Source organism: Onychomys torridus, chromosome 10 (genome assembly GCF_903995425.1).
Source record: "Onychomys torridus chromosome 10, mOncTor1.1, whole genome shotgun sequence".
NCBI lineage: Eukaryota > Metazoa > Chordata > Mammalia > Rodentia > Cricetidae > Onychomys > Onychomys torridus.
The window spans coordinates 42,602,260-42,620,450 of NC_050452.1; the positions used below are offsets into that span (position 1 = coordinate 42,602,260).

The following is an 18,191-nucleotide window of genomic DNA, read 5'->3' on the forward strand; positions in this document are numbered from 1 at the left end:
ACTAGACCCATGATCTATATAGTTTCAGGTTCTTGGTCACTTTACAGTGTCAGGTATGAGTTCCATCTCATGAAGAGGGCTTTAAAGGTAATCAAAAAGTGGTTGGTTGCTCTGATCACACTTGTGCCATGATTGTTCCAGTATGTCTTGCAGGCAAGATATTGTTGTACATCAGAGTGTTTGTATCTGGGTGATAGTGAGGATTACTATTCTCCTCAATCACAGTAGCTTCCAGCATCATGAACAATAGTCAGTGGGGAAGCTTCTAGTTTGGTGCCAGCTCCACTTCTCTGCAAGCGTTGTCTTCAGCAACAGGAGAGTAACCAATAGCCTTGGCAATGGCCTGTGATGTTTCAGGGGAAGGGCGGTCCATGGGATCTCTTTGATCAATGACTCAACATGATGTAACTCATTCCAGGCACTGGAGGATTTACTTGGTGATATGATATGTATAACTGTGGCGTTGGGAATTGATAAACCTCATTTTAAAATTTATTATAAAGCTATAATAATCAAAACGGTGTGGTACCAGCCCTCAAAAGACAGAAAGATGAAAAATTCAATGGGGAAAAAAATCTTTTTCCAATAAAGAGTACTGCAACAATTAGACATCCAACTTGCAAAAATAAAAAAAAAATTGTATAAGCAGAGACCTTGCAGTCTTTTCTGAAGTTAACTTAGCTGCATGGGAAACACAAAACTATAAAACTTCTAGAAGATAACAAAAATCTATGTGCTCCTGCACCTGGCAATGGCTTCTTAGATATGACAACAAAGATGATTTGTAAAAGAAAGAATTGATAACTGACTGTTAAAATGGTGTGTTCTGTGAAAGATATTCTCAAGAGATGAATATATCACAGTCTGCAGAAAACATTTACCAATGGCATTTCAGAATATGCTTGGGAAGAACATGACTCTGTTTCCAAAATGGGCCAAATACCTTATCTGACAACTCAGCCAACCTGTCACACAGCTGCCAGGATGGAGGCACAGCTCAGATGGTAGAGTGCATGCCTACCATGCACACAGCCCTGGGTCCAACACAAAATGGGAGTGCTGGTGTGCATTTGTAATCCCAACACTGGGGAGATCAAGAAGTCTCAGATCAGCCTTAGCTACATCAAAATTTTAAGGCCAGCCTGGGCTACATGAGACCTTGTCACAGAACAAAGGAACCATCTCTCCAAAGAACAGCTGAGATCCAGTTCTCAGAATGTTGTTGAGGACGCAGCAATAGGAATACTCACTCACTACTGATGAGAAAGGGAGATGGTGCTGCCATTTGGTAAATCAGTGTGACATTTTCTCAGAAAACTCAATACACCATGCAATCAGCTATCACCTTCCTTGCTAATTACCCCACTGGAGTTTTACAATCCCAGAACAACTCACACAAATGTTTCTGGCAGTTTTCATCTTTATTGCCTAAACTTGGGGCGATCCAGCATCCCTTCAGTGAATAATTGAATAAAAGCTGTAGTACATTCAACAAATGGAATACAGATGAGTAAGCTGTAGGGTCACAAAAGGACATGCCAGGAGCTGAAATACACATGCCTGGGTCAAATAAGACCATCTTACAAGGTTCTTTAACCCCAACCATATGAGATTCTGGACAAGTCAAAACTAGAGAGACAGGAAAAGCAGAGTGGTTGTCAGGACCTGGGGGGAGGGGAGGGATGAGTAGATGGCCCACAGAGGACATTCAGGGCACTAAGATTACTGTGCATGGAGCTGGAATGGAGGCTGGGCCTGGGGGTGCAGTGACCTCAGCAACTTGGGGGGCTGAGGCAGGAGGACTGCAAGGCCAAGGTCAGGTTGGAGATATATCTTGGTGGTAAGCTGCTTGACTAGCATGGGCAGGGCCCAAGGTTCAAGCCGCAGCACAAGGAAGGAAGGAACGAAGGAATGAAGGGAGGGTGAGCTCTGCTGGATACCTGTCATTATAAATTTGTCATCATGCACAAGAGCAGACGTGAGCCCTAAAGTAAACATGGGTTTATGCATATTATGTCCATGTAGGTTTGTTAGTTGAGACAAGTGTTCCATTCCAATGTGAACCATTGATAATGGGTTAAAGCCTTAGAAGCTGGGGCAGAGTGGGGGTGGGGAAGAGTTAGAGGAAAACCAAATCATTCTTTGATTTATTTAATGAACCCACAAATGCTCTAAAATAGCATTCATTCATAAACAAGTAACTTTGCTCCAAGTACTCTGAAGTCTAAAGGACAGTTGAATGGCTCACCCGCACTACCATTGCCAGCTTTGGACTCAGTGGTTGCGTGCCAGCTCTGAGCCTTCCTCACATGTGATGGAAAAAGACACAGCTAGCCCTACCGGGTATGTAGCGGACAGTGAATTGCCCACAAGAAGACCGTTCTCTAAATGTGGACAGAAAACAGGCAAGGGAACTTACAGCAGTTCTCTAGTGTACATAGTGGGCAGTGTGTGTGTGTGTGTGTGTGTGTCTGTGTGTGTGTGTGTGTGTGTGTCTGTGTGTGTGTGTCTGTGTGTCTGTGTGTCTGTGTGTATGCGTGAGTGCACTCCTGCACAGGTGTATGTGCTCCTGTGTGTGTGTAAATGGTTGTTCTGTGACTGACATCACACACCTTTAACCCCTCGAAGTTTGCCTTATAATAAAGTCCACTGCCTCACGAAGTGTGACCGTCTCACATTGTTCTTCCACTTCTCATCCCTGTCCTTTGTGCTACTGTTGTGAATTTTAATTTTCCATTTTTTCTTCTTTTCTTTTTTCTCTTCTTTTTTCCTTCTTTTTTTCCTCTTTTTTTTCTCCCTTTTTTTTTTAATAGAATTTTATCTCAATTTCCATGTGGTTAAAGAACATGCTTGCTGGAATTTAAATGCTGCTAATTTTATTAGAACTTGTTTTCAGTTAAGCAGATGGTCTTTATTGGCAAATATTCCGATCACCCTCCAGAAGACTGCTGATTTGGGATGGAAGGTACTGTAAATGTCAGATGAGGGTATTTGATGTTGTTATTAATGCCCTCTATACACTCTAATTTTTCTGACTACTTATTTTGGCGATTGTTGCATATGGGTGTCTTGGGGATTTTCTGTTTCCCTTCTCAGTTCCATAACTTGTGCTCCATGTTTTTTGAGATTCTTCATTTAGACATAAGTATTTAGAATTATTTTGACCTCTTGAAAAATTACCCCTTTTCTCATGATGGTAATTTTTATCCCTGATAATTTTTATAAATATGCCCTTCCTTCTGATGCTACTATATGTATTCTGGCTTTGTCTTTTTCCCACCACCCCCTACCCCAGAGGGGTCTTTTGAAACTTATGTGGCCCTGGCTGGCCTTGAACTCACTATGTAGCGGAGCTGGTGTTGAACTCCTGCTCTTTTTGCATCCACCTCCCAAGTGCTAGATTTACACATGTGTGCCATGTGCATGCCCAGGCTTTCATTGTGAGTGGTGCTAGGATTAGGTAAGTTACAGTGGTTTTTATAGACATCATATAACTGGAGCTTACTTCTAATCTACTCTGACGATCTCTGTTTCTAAGTGTTTAGACCATTTATATTTAGTGTGAATATCAATGCAGTTCCATTTAAATCTCTCACATTACCATTGGCTTTCTATCAATCCAATACCCTTCCCCCTTTCTTCCTTCCTTTCTTTCTTTCTTTCTTTCTTTCTTTCTTTCTTTCTTTCTTTCTTTCTTTTTGTTTTGTTTTTTGAGACAGGGTTTCTCTGTATAACAGCCCTGGTTGTCCTGGAACTCATTTTGTAGACCAGGATAGCCTTGAGCTCACAGAGATCCACCAACCTCTGCCTCCTGAGTGCTGGGATTAAAGGCATGCGCCACCACCGCCCCCAGCTCCAGTTCCTTTTTTCTTTAAGGTTTCTTCCTATCTGCTTTGTTTTGGATTGTATTTTTCCTTATGGTTCATTTGATGCCCTTTGTAGGCTTATTAGATATACTTCTTTTTTCTTTTCTTTCTTTCTTTCTTTCTTTCTTTCTTTCTTTCTTTCTTTCTTTCTTTTCTTCCTTCCTTCTTTCCTTCCTTCCTTCCTTCCTTCCTTCCTTCCTTTCTTTCTTTCTTTCTTTCTTTCTTGTAATGTCTTCATAAAGTTTATGTGTTCACACTCATGTGTCATTAATTTATCTCATTGTGCCTTCAAGCAACATTCTACATTCAAGGGCACACATTTTCTTCAAGTAGCAGGGTGTAATCTATCACCTGACATGTCTCCAAGGTATTATGATAAGAGCTGAAGTAACATTTTAGTTTTGAGACAGAGTCTCATGTAGTCCAGGCTGGCCTTGAACTTGCTATATAGTTGAGGATGACCTTGAATTTATGGTGCTTCTGCCTCTACCTCCCAAGTGCTGGGTTTACAAGCATGAACCAGATGCTTGCTTTATGTATGGAGCTAAAACACAAGACTGTGAATGTTGGGCAAGCACTCTACTAGCTGAGTTCCATGCTCAGCCTACTGTTCATCTTTGTTGACTATGAATACTTAAAATGAATCAAGATAATAAAATATTGAGATTGATTCTTTAACCAACACATTGGAACTTCTGTCAGCAGGTGTAGTCTTAATTAGTCTTAATTATCTTGAAGGAATATGAACTTACTTGATTTCTTCTTTACATTAATTTATCTTGGGGGGGGGCATCTCCGTGCCACTGCACACTGAGTAGGATCTGGGGATCAAATCCAGTTTGTCAGGTCTGGTGTCAAGTACCTTTACCCACTAAGCCATCAGCCCATGAATTCATTTTTTTTTTTTTTTTTTTTTTTTTTTTTGGTTTTTTGAGACAGGGTTTCTCCGTATCTTTGGAGCCTGTCCCAGACTAGCTCTGTAGACCAGGCTGGCCTCGAACTCACAGATTCACCTGCCTCTGCCTCCGGAGTGCTGGGATTACAGGCATTCACCACCACCGCCCGGCCTCCTAGGGACCTGAGCTCTGGAGGGAAAGAAGCGGGAGAGAGCTCAAGGTCGCTGGGTGTGGTGGAGCACACCTCAATCCCCCGTCCTGGTCTACATAGCTAGTTCCAGGCCAGCCAGCCCTACCTGGTGAGACTCTGTCCTTAAGAAAAAACAAAAGAAAGACAGGAAAGAAAAAGATGCAATAAATTTTGTTATCCTGGATATAAGAGAGAAATGGGAATACTTTGGAAGTTAATTGGAGTTATCTATGGACGTTAAAAAGTGTATTGGTATTTTTCATTTACCTTAAGTTTAGCTGTCCATACCTACCCTAAGAGACTTACACACATGACCTAGGACACACGTATGAAAACGCTACCAGGTATCACCTCTTTTTCTCTCTGAGATAGGATCTATTTAGCTCAAGATGCCTCAAAATCATGATCCTCCTAAGCTTCCTCCAAGCCTTCCAAGTGCTGGGGTTCTAGTTTTGTGCTACCACACCTAGCTTGTAGCATCGTTTCTACAGTTTAACATGGAAAACAGGATATGCAAACCGTATCATAGCATATTCATAGAATACAACAGCAGTGACAGGAAATGATCCCAAACCATATAAACTAACAAGGACTCTCAGACATGCTGTTATGCAGCTGTATAGTCATACAATATAAAACCATTTATATATTATACATTTACACCATACACTGTGGAACACTCAAACATGTAATATATTACACTAAGAACATGTAGTCTAAAACTCAGACTGGAAATTGACAGGTATCAAATTTAGCATATTAGTTAACTCTGGGGATGAAAAATGAGATTTAGCAAAAAATTAGGCTTAAAATGGTTTTGTAATGATTTCTTCCAAGACCTTACACAAACATGATACATGTTGGATGCTGCTAACTGAAATCCATGCTGTGCTGAAGTCTACAACTCTGAGCACTACCATGACATCAAAAGACCTTGGACAAGGATGGAGCTCACATGGTGGGTGTCTGCATGAAGCCCTGGGCTCAGTCCCCAGCACATATAAACCAGGCATGACAGCACATGCCTGCACTCCTAGCACTAAGGAGGAGGAGCAGGAGCTGCAGAAGTTCCATTATCCTGAGGTACACAGTGAGTTCAAGACCAGCCTAGGCTACACCAGAACGACCATGTCTCAAATAAACAAAAACGACAATAACAAAGTCCAAACACCAGGCTCTCTGACTCTGGATTAAGAACACTCAACGTATGCAAATATTAAAAAAAAGGAAACAGGAAACATTCAGTTCCCTAGTATTTCTACGAAGTATACTCAACCTACACAGCAAATGTTAAGACCTGACAAAACCAAGTAGTAATATCTGTTCTGATTACTGTTGGCTTCTATAAATTGTCTCTTAAATTATAGCATTATCCTTTTATCTTTGAGGTTTTGTTCCAACAGTCCAGAAGTTTGCTGAAACCACACAGTGCAAACCCTAAATATCTTACTTTTTCATATACCAAAAACATACGATGATAAAGTTGAATCATGAATTCATTTTAATAACCTTCATGGACTGAGTGGGGATCCAGCTATGAAAAGAACTAGTGAGCCACACACATAGCATACATTTTATTACAGTGTTCCTTCTTTTTAACCAAAAATAATAACCTGCTTACTCATCCACCATATTCATCAGCCTTGGATTCACTAGTTTTGGCTGCTTCCAAAAAAATCAAGTTTATCTTCAGAAGATGAAGCTCCCCATCATTTCATCAAGCCTCTTTTTAAGAAGTAATGATCCCAGACACTCCATCAACTGTCACGCAGGTGCTCCAAACATACTGTGCAAAGGCAGCATTGTTAGAGTAAGTTTTAAACCAGCCATCATGAAACACTATTGCAACCCTCCTGCTTGGGTGGATTTGGCAAGGAGTTGCAACTATGAGGTCAACATGAGCTATATAGCAAATTCTAAAACAATATGGGTTATGTAGCAAGACCTCGTCTCAAAGAGGCAATCATTTGATATTTATTAAAAAATAGTGTCAACATTTTTTATGCTCAAACCTTGGAAACTACCTAACTTATCTCCCAAATAAAGATGAGAGCCAGGCGGTGGTGGTGCATGCCTGTAATCCCAGCACTCGGGAGGCAGAGGCAGGTGGATCTCTATGAGTTCGAGGCCAGCCTTGTCTACAAAGAGAGTTCCAGGATAACCTCCAAAGCTAGAGAGAAACCCTGTCTCGAAAAACCGGAAAAAAAAAAAAAAAAAAGAGGATCGAACCCAGGGCCTTGTGCTTGCTAGGTGAGCCCTCTACCACTGAGCTAAATCCCCAACCGTGGATTTGAATCTTAACTGCCCCTTTTTGGTAAAAGAAACTCTCCTGTGTTGAAGGCTTGGTCCCCGCTACATCAGTGTTCAGAGGTGGACCCTCAGGAATGTGACTGGGTCATGTGTGTTTGACGGGTTAAGCCACTTCTGGCTCACAGCTTAATGGATTTGGAGAAAAGAGCCCTTGACATAACAGTAACAAGAAAAGCAAGCAGTTGTGCTCACCTTGGTCTCTCCACCACCATGGTATGCCTCACCCCAGGCCCCAAAAGCAATGGAACCAGCTGACCATGAACTCATTACCTCTTAAATCGTGAATCAAAACCAATGTCCATCTCAGGTTGTCTACACCACGCACTCTGTCACAGTGATACATGCCTACCACAAATTCCTCCCCAACAAGAGAAGTCACAGTGGCTTTTCTTTAGAACAATGTTTCAGTCTTACAGCCACAATCACGATCTGTATAGGACTCCTTGGATCTATTACAGGAGGAGAGCTACTCCTGCACCGATAGGCTGGATTATCTACACTCGGGAAATCTAATCCTCAGTCCTGAAAGCACAGTGCAGGCAGGAGCCAAGAGCTTGGTGGGAACACAGACTCTCTCTGCACCTACTAAACTTGAAAATGTCCCTTTTACAGGATCGCCAAGGGGTTTCTGAAAAGGGTGAAGTTGAGAAGCGAGGCGCTATCTGGTTCTTGGAAAGACATAATTTACAATACCAGTGAACTAGTTAATGAGGGTAGGATTTTTTTTTCCTCTGATAGTAATGACTGTCCTTATGAAGAAAAAGTTAATTCCAGAATTCCAGAATTATGTCAGAATGTAAACCTCCAAGAAGCCTGCAGTGAAGTTTGGTTGGACTGGAGATGGCGTTGAGTAAATCACCTTCTATTCTGAAGACACTGCCAATCATTCAGGGCAGTTCTGCTGAGACACCAGGCCAGGCTTCAGGACACACACACATGTCCCAGGAACCTCGGAGAAGGGAAGGGAGTTGGAGAGCTCCTGGAGGATCCTGGCCGGGCTCAGGCCTGAACAAAAAAAGGTGAAAAGCAGCTATGAATCTGTTCCCATGTGGAAGCCTAAACTTTTTCCACTTAAGAATAAGCCCTATCTGTATCCCACGTGATGGCCTGCTGTGGCAGGAATCTTAAAAGTTCTTAATAAAATCAAACCTGAGATAGGTATTGGGATGAATGCTAGAAGATCAGAGAAACAGAACAAGCCATAGTGTCCTCACCTCGCCAGTTCCTCAGCTGATACTGTTTCCTCGGACTGAATGCCTTTGAGTCCTCATCCAGAATGAATCTCAGCTGAACTGTGCTGCTCAAAACCTTGAAAGCTTAACCAGCCAAAAGCTTCTAGTTTCCGGTCTTCTCGTCTTATATATCTTTCTGTTTTTGCCATCACTCTCTGGGATTAAAGGCTCACTTCTTGGGATTAAAGGTGTGTGTCACCATGCCTGGCTGTTTCCAATGTGGCCTTGAACTCACTGAGATCCAGAGGGATGTCTGCCTCTGGAATGCTAGGATTAAAGGTGTGAGTGCCACCATTTTCTAGCCTCTATATCTAGTGGCTGTCTGTTCTCTGACCCCAGATAAATTTATTAGGGTGCACAATATTTTGGGGAACACAATAACCACCACAACCTGCATCGCTTCCAATTGCTTCCACCTGAGTTTAGCAGCCTCCTTTCCTTTCTTCCCTTCCCAAATCACCCTCAAGCTACATCTAAAATTCAATAATGACAAGAAAAATGACAAGAAAAATAGGTTTGGAGGTTTTCAGATTTATTTAAAATATCTCTGCTGAGAGTGGATGAATCACAATTCAGAAGGCCAGCAAGAAGCAATATCTTGAAGCCACACTTGAAAGGAGACCAGTTAACTACACAGAGCTAAGGTAGACACTGTCAACGTTTTAAAATGGGGCTGAGATCCACCTGTTGAAATTCTCCAGACCCAGCAGATGGGTAGCCAGTGGTGTACATCTGTTCAAAGGTGAGGGACAATTTGTTTTATTTAACACCAAGGGAGAGAGGTCCTGGGGGATGAAAATGCATTCCCCTATTTCCTCTAGATAGAATAAGGTTGCATTAGCCTCAAACAGGGCCAGCAAAAGAAGAGCAAACATGTCCGGCTCCAATAATACTGTTACCAGGATTATTAGAGATTGCTGGGCAGGACTTTTCAAATCAGATGGCATTAGGCACAGATTTTCAAAGACTTTAAATAAACTTTCCTTCAGTCTCTTCTTCCCCCTTAGAACATTTGCTCCATGCCTGCCAGTGAAAGGGGTTCAAAATTAAGGCTCCTTACGCCTTAGCTTTATAACACTCCAATGTTTTTAATTATCTCAAGATGAAAAAAATAATCTGTGCTTTTCTTATTAAAATTTCATTTATTAAATCTATAGATCTGAAAGTGGAAATTATCTATGCAAAAGTATAATATTCAATACATTTCTTTTCAATCTTTCTTCTATTGAGTTGATTTTTAATAATCTATCTTGGTTTTTGTACTTTTGTTTAAAAAGGAATCCTAGGCACTTTGAAAAAATATTTTGTGTGTGTGTGTGTGTGTGTGTGTGTGTGTGTGTGTGTGTATACATATGTATGTGAGGGCCTGTGTAGGCCAGAAGACTGCATTGGATTCCCAGGGACAGTTACTGGGTTTGTAACTCACCCAGCTTGGGTGCTATGAACCCAGCCTGGATCCTCTGGAAAGCAGCCAGTGTTCTGAGCTGTTGAGCCCTCTTGCTAGCCCCAAATCTTAGGCACATTTTAAAACTGAAAAGACTAATAGATATTCATAAAAGCATTTCTTGGTGTCCCATGCCAATTCCAAAACTCAGCAGTAACAACCTACATTGTGCACTGCACCTTTGTACTCCCTGTTATAACCACTCCGTCGTGTTAACATGCTGCATACATATGGATTACATGGGAAAGAAAAAAACTTACAAAGACTCTGACATGGTACTTCTCCTTCATCTGTTGGAAGTATCTCCTAAGAATCTTGCAACATCTCAAATAATCCCAACTTGTGTAAATATAAGATTAAAAATAAAGCTGGGTATGGTGTTTATGCCTATAATCCTAGGAGTTTCGGGCCAACCTGAGTGGGTATGACAGCTGTCTAATAAAACAAAAGAAGAAATATTTAGGATGTAGTCAGGAATTATGCTGGTTTGGTAAAGCGATGGCCCTAGCTTCTCCTCCAAGTTCTAGAACTTCAATAGCCCTGGGGAGTTGGTTAGGTTTCCAGCACCAGAAATGGGTTCTGCCTTGTTGAGTGGATATTAAGGTCAATTAGAGAGCTGTTGGTTACTGCCAATACTGTACCACTATTGTACCTTTAGGCTCCCATCCTATACTGGTCATCACTGTGGTTGATAGGCATCATAGCTGGGTAGGATTATCGATTGCTTCCCTCTTTTGGAAGCTCACGTAGTGCCCTCTGGTACCGTGAAAGCTAATCCTCAGGGAGTAGGCTTTTAGGTCAGATCCCACTCAGGGGCCTTTGGGTTCTGTGTCTGAAGTACATGTTTTTTTCAGACTTACCTTCCACCTCTGGGAGACAACCAAGGATAATAGTCTGATTTGGGCGTCTCCTGGACAACGTTGATCAACAAACCAGAAGGGGTCTTCTCATGCCTGGTGTGGGGGTTTTATTAGACAGGAAGATTTCACTACATATGTATACATACTTTCATCTGTATTATATGTAGTTTTAGGTCGATGGATAATATGATCCCATATGATTTTTTTCAGACTTCCTTGCTGTTATTTTTCCACCTTCCTCCTTATTCTATATTTATTTTCTTCCCTCTCCCCAATGAAGGCCCTGCCTGTTTTTCCCATCTTTCCCCTCAAATTACTTGTAGCTTGCTATTCCCCTCTGTGGCGCCTCTCCCACATCTCCAAGTCCCCTTTACTTCTCTGGTTTCTGCGGTTACTCTAGGTTATAGACACCCATCTAAAGGCTTGGCGCTAGGAACCACAGGGAAGAGAGAGCATGTGAAATCTTTCTGAGTCTGGTTACCTCACTCAATAGGATCTTGCCTAGTACCATCCTTCTGCATACAAATTTCATGACTTCATTTTTCTTTAACTGAAGAATATATCATAATGTACCACATTTTCATCATCCATTTCATCAGCTGAAGAACATTTAGGTTGTTTCCGTTTCCTAGCTATTGTGAATACAGCGGCAGTGAACATGTCTGAGCAAATGCATCCTTGTACCCACAGATAAATGTAGTTCTCACCTGTGATAGTAATGAAAATGGTCCCACAGACTCGGGGAGTGGTATTGCTAGGAGGTGTGGCCTTGTTGGAGGAGGTGTGGCCTTGTTGGAGTAGGTGTGGCCTTGTTGGAGTAGGTGTGGCCTTGTTGGAGTAGGTGTGGTCTTGTTGGAGTAGGTGTGGCCTTGTTGGAGTAGGTGTGGGTGTGGCCTTGTTGGAGTAGGTGTGGCCTTGTTGGAGTAGGTGTGGCCTTGTTGTAGGAAGTCTGTCACCAGGGGTGGACTCTGAGGTTTCAGAAGCTCAAGCTAGGCCCAGTATGCTACTCTCTCTTCCCATGGATCCAGATATAGAACTCTCAGCTACCTCTCCAGCACCATGTCTGTCTGCATGCTGCCATGTTTCTGGCCATGAGGATAACAGACAACCTCTGAACTGTGAGCTAGCCCCAATTAAATATTTTCTTTTATAAGAGTTGCTGTGGTCATGGTGTCTCTTCACAGCAATAGAAACCCTAAGACATCACCCCTCATCAGAGAAATTTCTTTTTGCAACAAAGACAATAACAGAAAACCACAACTAATCAAAACTCGGAGAATAAGAGATCGTGTGGTACCCAGCGCCAATTGATAATCTACAATACAATTCCTGCACCTTCATTGAGGAAGAGGGGGCTGAAACATAGTAAGAGCCAGAACAGGACATTTGCTGTGAGAGTGTCTCTCCTAGAAATGAGAGAGAGGCTACATCCATAAACTCTCATCAACATGGATGCCCATGCAAGACCTGAACAATGCCGATGCCGATGGGCATGATAACATGGAAGGAGGGAAACTCATGGGGCCTCAACCCTAGACAAAGAACTCTGTGGGAATGCTGAGAACGGGAGAACTGGTCTTCCCCAGGGAACAGCCTCCAACTGGTTATCCAATACCAAGTGACCAGCTCTAAGATCATTTACATACAGGTAACATTATACAGACTTAACAGGTTATATATATATTAGAAATATATATATATATTTAGAAATATATATATGTGTGTGTATGCATGTGTGTGTGTATATCCACAAAGAAAAAAGGTCATGAACTTGAGAAAACAAGGGAGGATTCGTGGAAGGGATTAGAGGAAGGAAAGGAAAGGGGAATGATGTAATTATAATTTCAAATAATAAAAGCATTGTTATAAAAAAGGAAAAAAGGTGAAAAATAGTAACTGGGCAGAGATACAGCTCACTGGTAGAGCACATGCCTAGCATAAGCAAGGCTCTGGGTTTAATGCCCAGGATCATGACAATAAATAATAGAGAATTACAATGTAATTTTTTCCATTTATTTGAAAAAGAATCTTACTGGAGCACAGGCAAGCTTTAAACTCATGGCAATCCTCCTGTCTCCATGTCCTTGTTATTAGGGTTATAGGTGTGAGCTGCTACACCCAACTCAACACGGTGGCTTAGTAAGCGTGCAGCCACCACTCACTCTTGTACCTTAGATCACTGTCAGGTAAACAGGCGACCGGAACAGAACTGCCATAGTGCCATAGCCATGTGATAACTGACGTGCTACTCAGTGACCAGAGAGCGGAGTTTAGACACAGGGGGCAAAGGCAACATTCACATCCTGGATGGGAGGAGGCAGGACACTGATGTCATCACAAACAGAATAGCAGATAGCTTACAATCACGAACTGTCTGCTTCTGGAGTTTCGCATGGAATATGTTTGGTTAATTTAGGTAACAAAATCCACTGAGAACAAATTACAGTAAGGGAGAGCAAGTGTATCGTGTCTTATGAAGATGCTGAGTTACTGAACTGCTCTTTCCACGCTGGTAGAAAGCCTCCCATCGGATCCTGCTGCTTAGTGACTGTGCCGCGTACACGTAGGTGGGGTGTGTTCTGGCGGATGGTTAGAGGCTTCCACCGTTGGTGGGCTTGCTGCCTGCTGTCAGGTCTGTTGTGAGGCAGAACGTGATGGCACGCAGGAGCGAGGTAGGGGAGGCAGTGCCACCAGAGGGGCTGGACAAGATAAACCCTTCAAAGGCACGGTCCAGGTGACCTGCTCCCCGCAACCGGACCCCACCTCCTAACAGCCACCTAGTTCCCACGGTCTAATCAACTCTCAGTAACACCAACGGGGGGGGGGGGTGGGGCTTATTCATATTTCTGGAATTTTCTATTTATCAGTTTTGGATTCTGGTAATTTAATCTACAGAAAATAAAACAGCAAAGTGGGCAGGTGTGCTATTGTACTCTTAATAAAAAGCAAAGATCTGGAGTCAAAGATCAGATTCATGTGACTTCCTATATATGGTTCGGAAACCTTAGACAGGCAAATTAGTCTATTGTTTGTCTGTAGGTTAGCATCTGTTATTTCATCACCCTACAGGACTGCTGAGTAGCTTACATAGAACATGTAACAAGTATTAACATTTAATGATTAAGTTTGTTCTTTTGGCTGTCTCCTCTGACCCACTACACATAAAAAGCTCTCTCTCTATCAGACTTGGGAACTAAGAAGTTCATAGCTGAAGTGACTCTAAGACTATAAAGACAAAAAGTGACTTTAAACTGCGGGCTATGGAAGAAAACGATGAATACATAAACTTACTTGCAGCATGTGGTCAAAATCTTGCTTTTCCAAGTATGATCGTGTAACCACTCGTCCATCAAAATCAACTTCTGCCTTAAATCTGACTTTCCCTAAGCCCATATCTGTGGCTTTAACATCATGGATTGCCCTGTGATGAATAACAATGCAGGTAAGTCTGAGTGTAACACCTCCATACTCTCATGGCAGAGACTCCGGCTTCCCCAGAAACACTGCAGACCACTTACCACCAAGTTCATTGCTTTCTAAGATCGACCATCTAGTGTGGTTTCTGTGCATAATGCCACACAAAAGTGTAAGTGTAACAAATACCGTTTTATAGTAATTTACATGCATGAATTATGTTTGTATATTAAAAAATTACTAATTCTAAAGTGCTTTTCTAATATTATCAAGTTAATCTTATAAACCTTCCCATAGTCTATCCACTTACCAATTTCCTTAAAAAAAAAAAAGCAGAAGCTTTGCTGATAACAGTATCGTTGAGTGTACAAAGCACCTTCCTTCCTTCTTTCCTTCCTTCCTTCCTTCCTTCCTTCCTTCCTTCCTTCCTTCCTTCCTTCCTTCCTTCCTTCCTTTGCTCATGAGGTTCAGCAGTGTGAGTGAGCTACGGCACAAGTGTACTAGTGGCCTGTGTGCTGGCTGGCATGCAGGGGCTGCTCCCAGTCCTGTAGTTACTGTTGGAACGGGATGATGAACCACTGTGCTGACTGCTGAGGGCAATACCGAGCGAGCAGACTCGGCTCACTGCAGCAGAGACTGGAAGACAGCCGCTGAATGAACGGCTCCGGTTAAAACACAACTCACGGTGGCGTCTGTATTTACTCAAGTGTTTTCTCAAGGTCACTCAGCCAGTGCACTGGCAGACCAGGGCTCCCCACCCTCCAGGAGTCTACTGCACAGTTCGGCCACCCAGAAGGGAACGCAGGTGAAGCAGCAACTGATGAGCTTCCTTCCAACCCTAACCCCAGAAGCCAATCTCCCCTAGGGAGCTGTTGAGAAAGCCTCTACCTGGGATCCACCTGGGATCAGTCTGATATGCTTTCTTTATAGAATACATAAGAAATAAAATCTTCTGTAAGGAATTGTTGAGAAAGCCTCTACCTGTGATCAGTCTAATCTGCTTTCTTTATAGAATTCATAAGAAATAAAGCCTCCGTCCTGAAAACAGAATTGTGCTAGAATGCCACCGTAAGAAAGACTCTATGTGCTATCACAACACTGGATTCTAATTTCTGAATGATCTTGAACTTACTGAGCCCAAGATTCCTAATCCACACAAAGAAGCTTTATCAACTCCCTGGGATGACATGAGAATAAACGACTCAATAGCTACAAAGTTATAGACAGTCAAGTTAAAAATAAAATCTGGCTGGGCGGTGGTGGCGCATGCCAGTAATCCCAGCACTCGGGAGGCAGAGGCAGGTGGGTCTCTGTGAGTTCAAGGCCAGCCTGGTCTACAGAGCTAGTCCAGGACAGCCTACAAAGGCACAGAGAAACCCTATCTTGAAAAAAACAATAATAAATAAGTAAGTAAGTAAGTAAGTAAGTAAGTGAACAAATAAATAAATCTGTCCAGATTGGCAGACGCGATCTCATTTACTCATTTGTTTGCATTCTGTCCTCGCAGCACGCTGTGATGTGTCATCCTTTTTCAATACCCAGGGAAGGGCTAATTCTATTCTGATGTGGCTGTTCCTTAGGTTCTTGTCGCTAACTGCAGATAGAAAGCTCTTTGTGTCAAGCAGCCCCTGAGATGTTTCTGCCGATCAATGGCTCCTCTATCCTGTGTGATCCCCTTTCCTCAAATGCAACCCACTTCTAGCCAAGAGAACACAGCAAAGTGATGAAATGTCTTTCCCTTATCAGGCAGGTTGTCTGCTGCTATTTTCTTGTTCACATTCACTGAGTGCCCATCAGCTTACACGTTTTGACTAAGCACACTGCCATGTTGGAGAGGCTCATGTGGCAAAGGGTGTAGTCTTGCCAACATCAAAAAGCTCAAAAGCGGCTCCTTTCCCAGGACACAAGTCAATCAACACCTTGGTCTGTACTAAAGTCTGAAGCAGGGGAGCCAAATAAGCAGGGCCTGAATCCCTGACCACAGATACTATCAGATAATAAATGTCACCTAAACCACTAAGTTTTGGGCTAAATGTCAAACTACAATAGGTAACTAAGATACTGTTAAAAACAACAACTGCATGAACTTCGCTGACTAACATGGATAGTTTCTAATGCTATAATCCACATATCTTCATTCTTGTAGACAATCCACACTTGCTTGAGTACTTTTACTAGCTTTTACTCAGAATAATGCTAAAGTGTACCCAAATAAAAATGGACAGAAATAATGTCAAAACAGATAAATCAATAACAGCTGAAGACTTCAATATCCTCCTTCCAGAAAAAGGTGAGATAATCAGTAGGAAGACTGAAAGTTTTAAAGGTTATAAACCAACTAACTCTGCTAACATGTACAAAACACTCCCTGCCTAGCAGAGTATTTCAAATGCACACAGAAACCAACACAGACAGAATCTATGCTAGGTGAGGAGCCAAACCTTAGACATGCCCCTAAATACACACACACACACATACCCCAAAAGGGAAATCAGTATGTTAGAGAGACAACTGTACTGCCATGCTGATTACACTATGAAGATACGGAATCAACCTAGGAATTTATAAATAGGTGAATAAAGAAGTGGTAGTATATATAAACAACGGGATATTATTTTGCAAAAGAAATCACTTGAATCATGAATGAACTTGGAGGATATTATGTTAAGTAAAATAAGTTGGATGTGGAAAGACAAATATTCCATGTTCTTACCTATGTGTGGAAGCTAAAAATGATAATTTTTTAAGTTTGGGGAAGAATAACAGGCTGAGAAGGAGAGGAGGAGAGGGGAGATGGAGAGACTGTGGTAAATGACTACAGAGATGAGTGGAATGGAAAAATTAACTCCTAGTATTCTATAGCAGTGTATGCACAGTACTTAAAAGTGGCAATACACAATTGTACACTTAAAAAAAACAAACACTATTTTGGGATTTCAAATGCTCTCAATCCAAAGAGCAATGAATGTATCAACTCCCAGATCTGACCATCACATGCTACAAAAATTTAGTGAAATATCATAAATATATACAATCATTATATGTTAATTAAAAATGAAAATAAACATGAAATTTTAAACAAGCAAAATGAGAAAATGCTTTGAGAGGAGAGAAAATGCTACAGGAGAACAATGCCTGGGTGTAGAGAAAGCAGAGACAACCTCTATGTGTGACTGTCTGCATTAAAAAGGTAATAAATCAGTTGGAAAACTTAGCCTATGACCTGAAGACAATAGGAACAGAGAAAACTAAACCCGAGGCAACCAGAAGGAAGGGAATAATAATGACTGAAGAAGAAATGAACGAAAGGGGAGATGGGCAAACAAAGTCAGTTAAACCAAAATCCAGTTTGAAAACCAAATTGACAAATAGTTATTTTTAAATAGTGTGTGCATGTGTGGAGACTTGTTAATATAATCAGAAACAAGATACGGCATTACCAACCTTAAGGAAAAAACATTTCAAAGTAATCATGTACAAAACCCTACAAATTATACATTTAAAGGAAGGGTTTCTAGAAAACACAAACTTCTAAAGTAGCTCAGTAAGAAATATCACCTAAAGTCACTTGCCCTACAGATGTCAGGCCCAAGGTTTGTAACAGGGAAAAAAAAATGTATAACAGTCTATAACAAGAAAGGGAATTTACAAAAAACAAAACCTGACTCATACAGAATAGCTCATGTCCAGATGGTTTTACGGATACATTTTATCAGATTTTTAAAAGAAATTGCTGGTAGGGGCTGGAGAGATGGCTCGGTGGTTAAGAACACTGGTTACCCCTGGTGGCAGCAGCACACACCTTTAAGACCAGCACTCGGGAGGCAGAGCCAGGCGGATCTCTGTGAGTTCGAGGCCAGCCTGGTCTACAGAGTGAGATCCAGGACAGCTAGGGCTACACAGAGAAACCCTGTATAGGAAAAACAAACAAACAAACAAACAAATAAAAAAAGAGGTCTGGTGGTACAGCTCATCAGTA

At 41.8% G+C, this 18,191-nt stretch overlaps 1 protein-coding gene across 1 annotated transcript in view; it reads right to left on the reverse strand.

Moving 5' to 3' along the window:
- Window positions 1-14,041: 14,041 nt before the first annotated feature.
- Slc30a9 (solute carrier family 30 member 9) overlaps window positions 14,042-18,191 on the reverse strand; it is a 50,798-nt gene continuing 46,648 nt past the window's right edge. Inside the window, exon 16 of the mRNA XM_036201127.1 lies at window positions 14,042-14,219. Within this exon, the coding sequence (XP_036057020.1) occupies window positions 14,057-14,219 (163 nt within the window). The 3' untranslated portion in view covers window positions 14,042-14,056. The remainder of the gene's footprint in view (window positions 14,220-18,191) is intronic.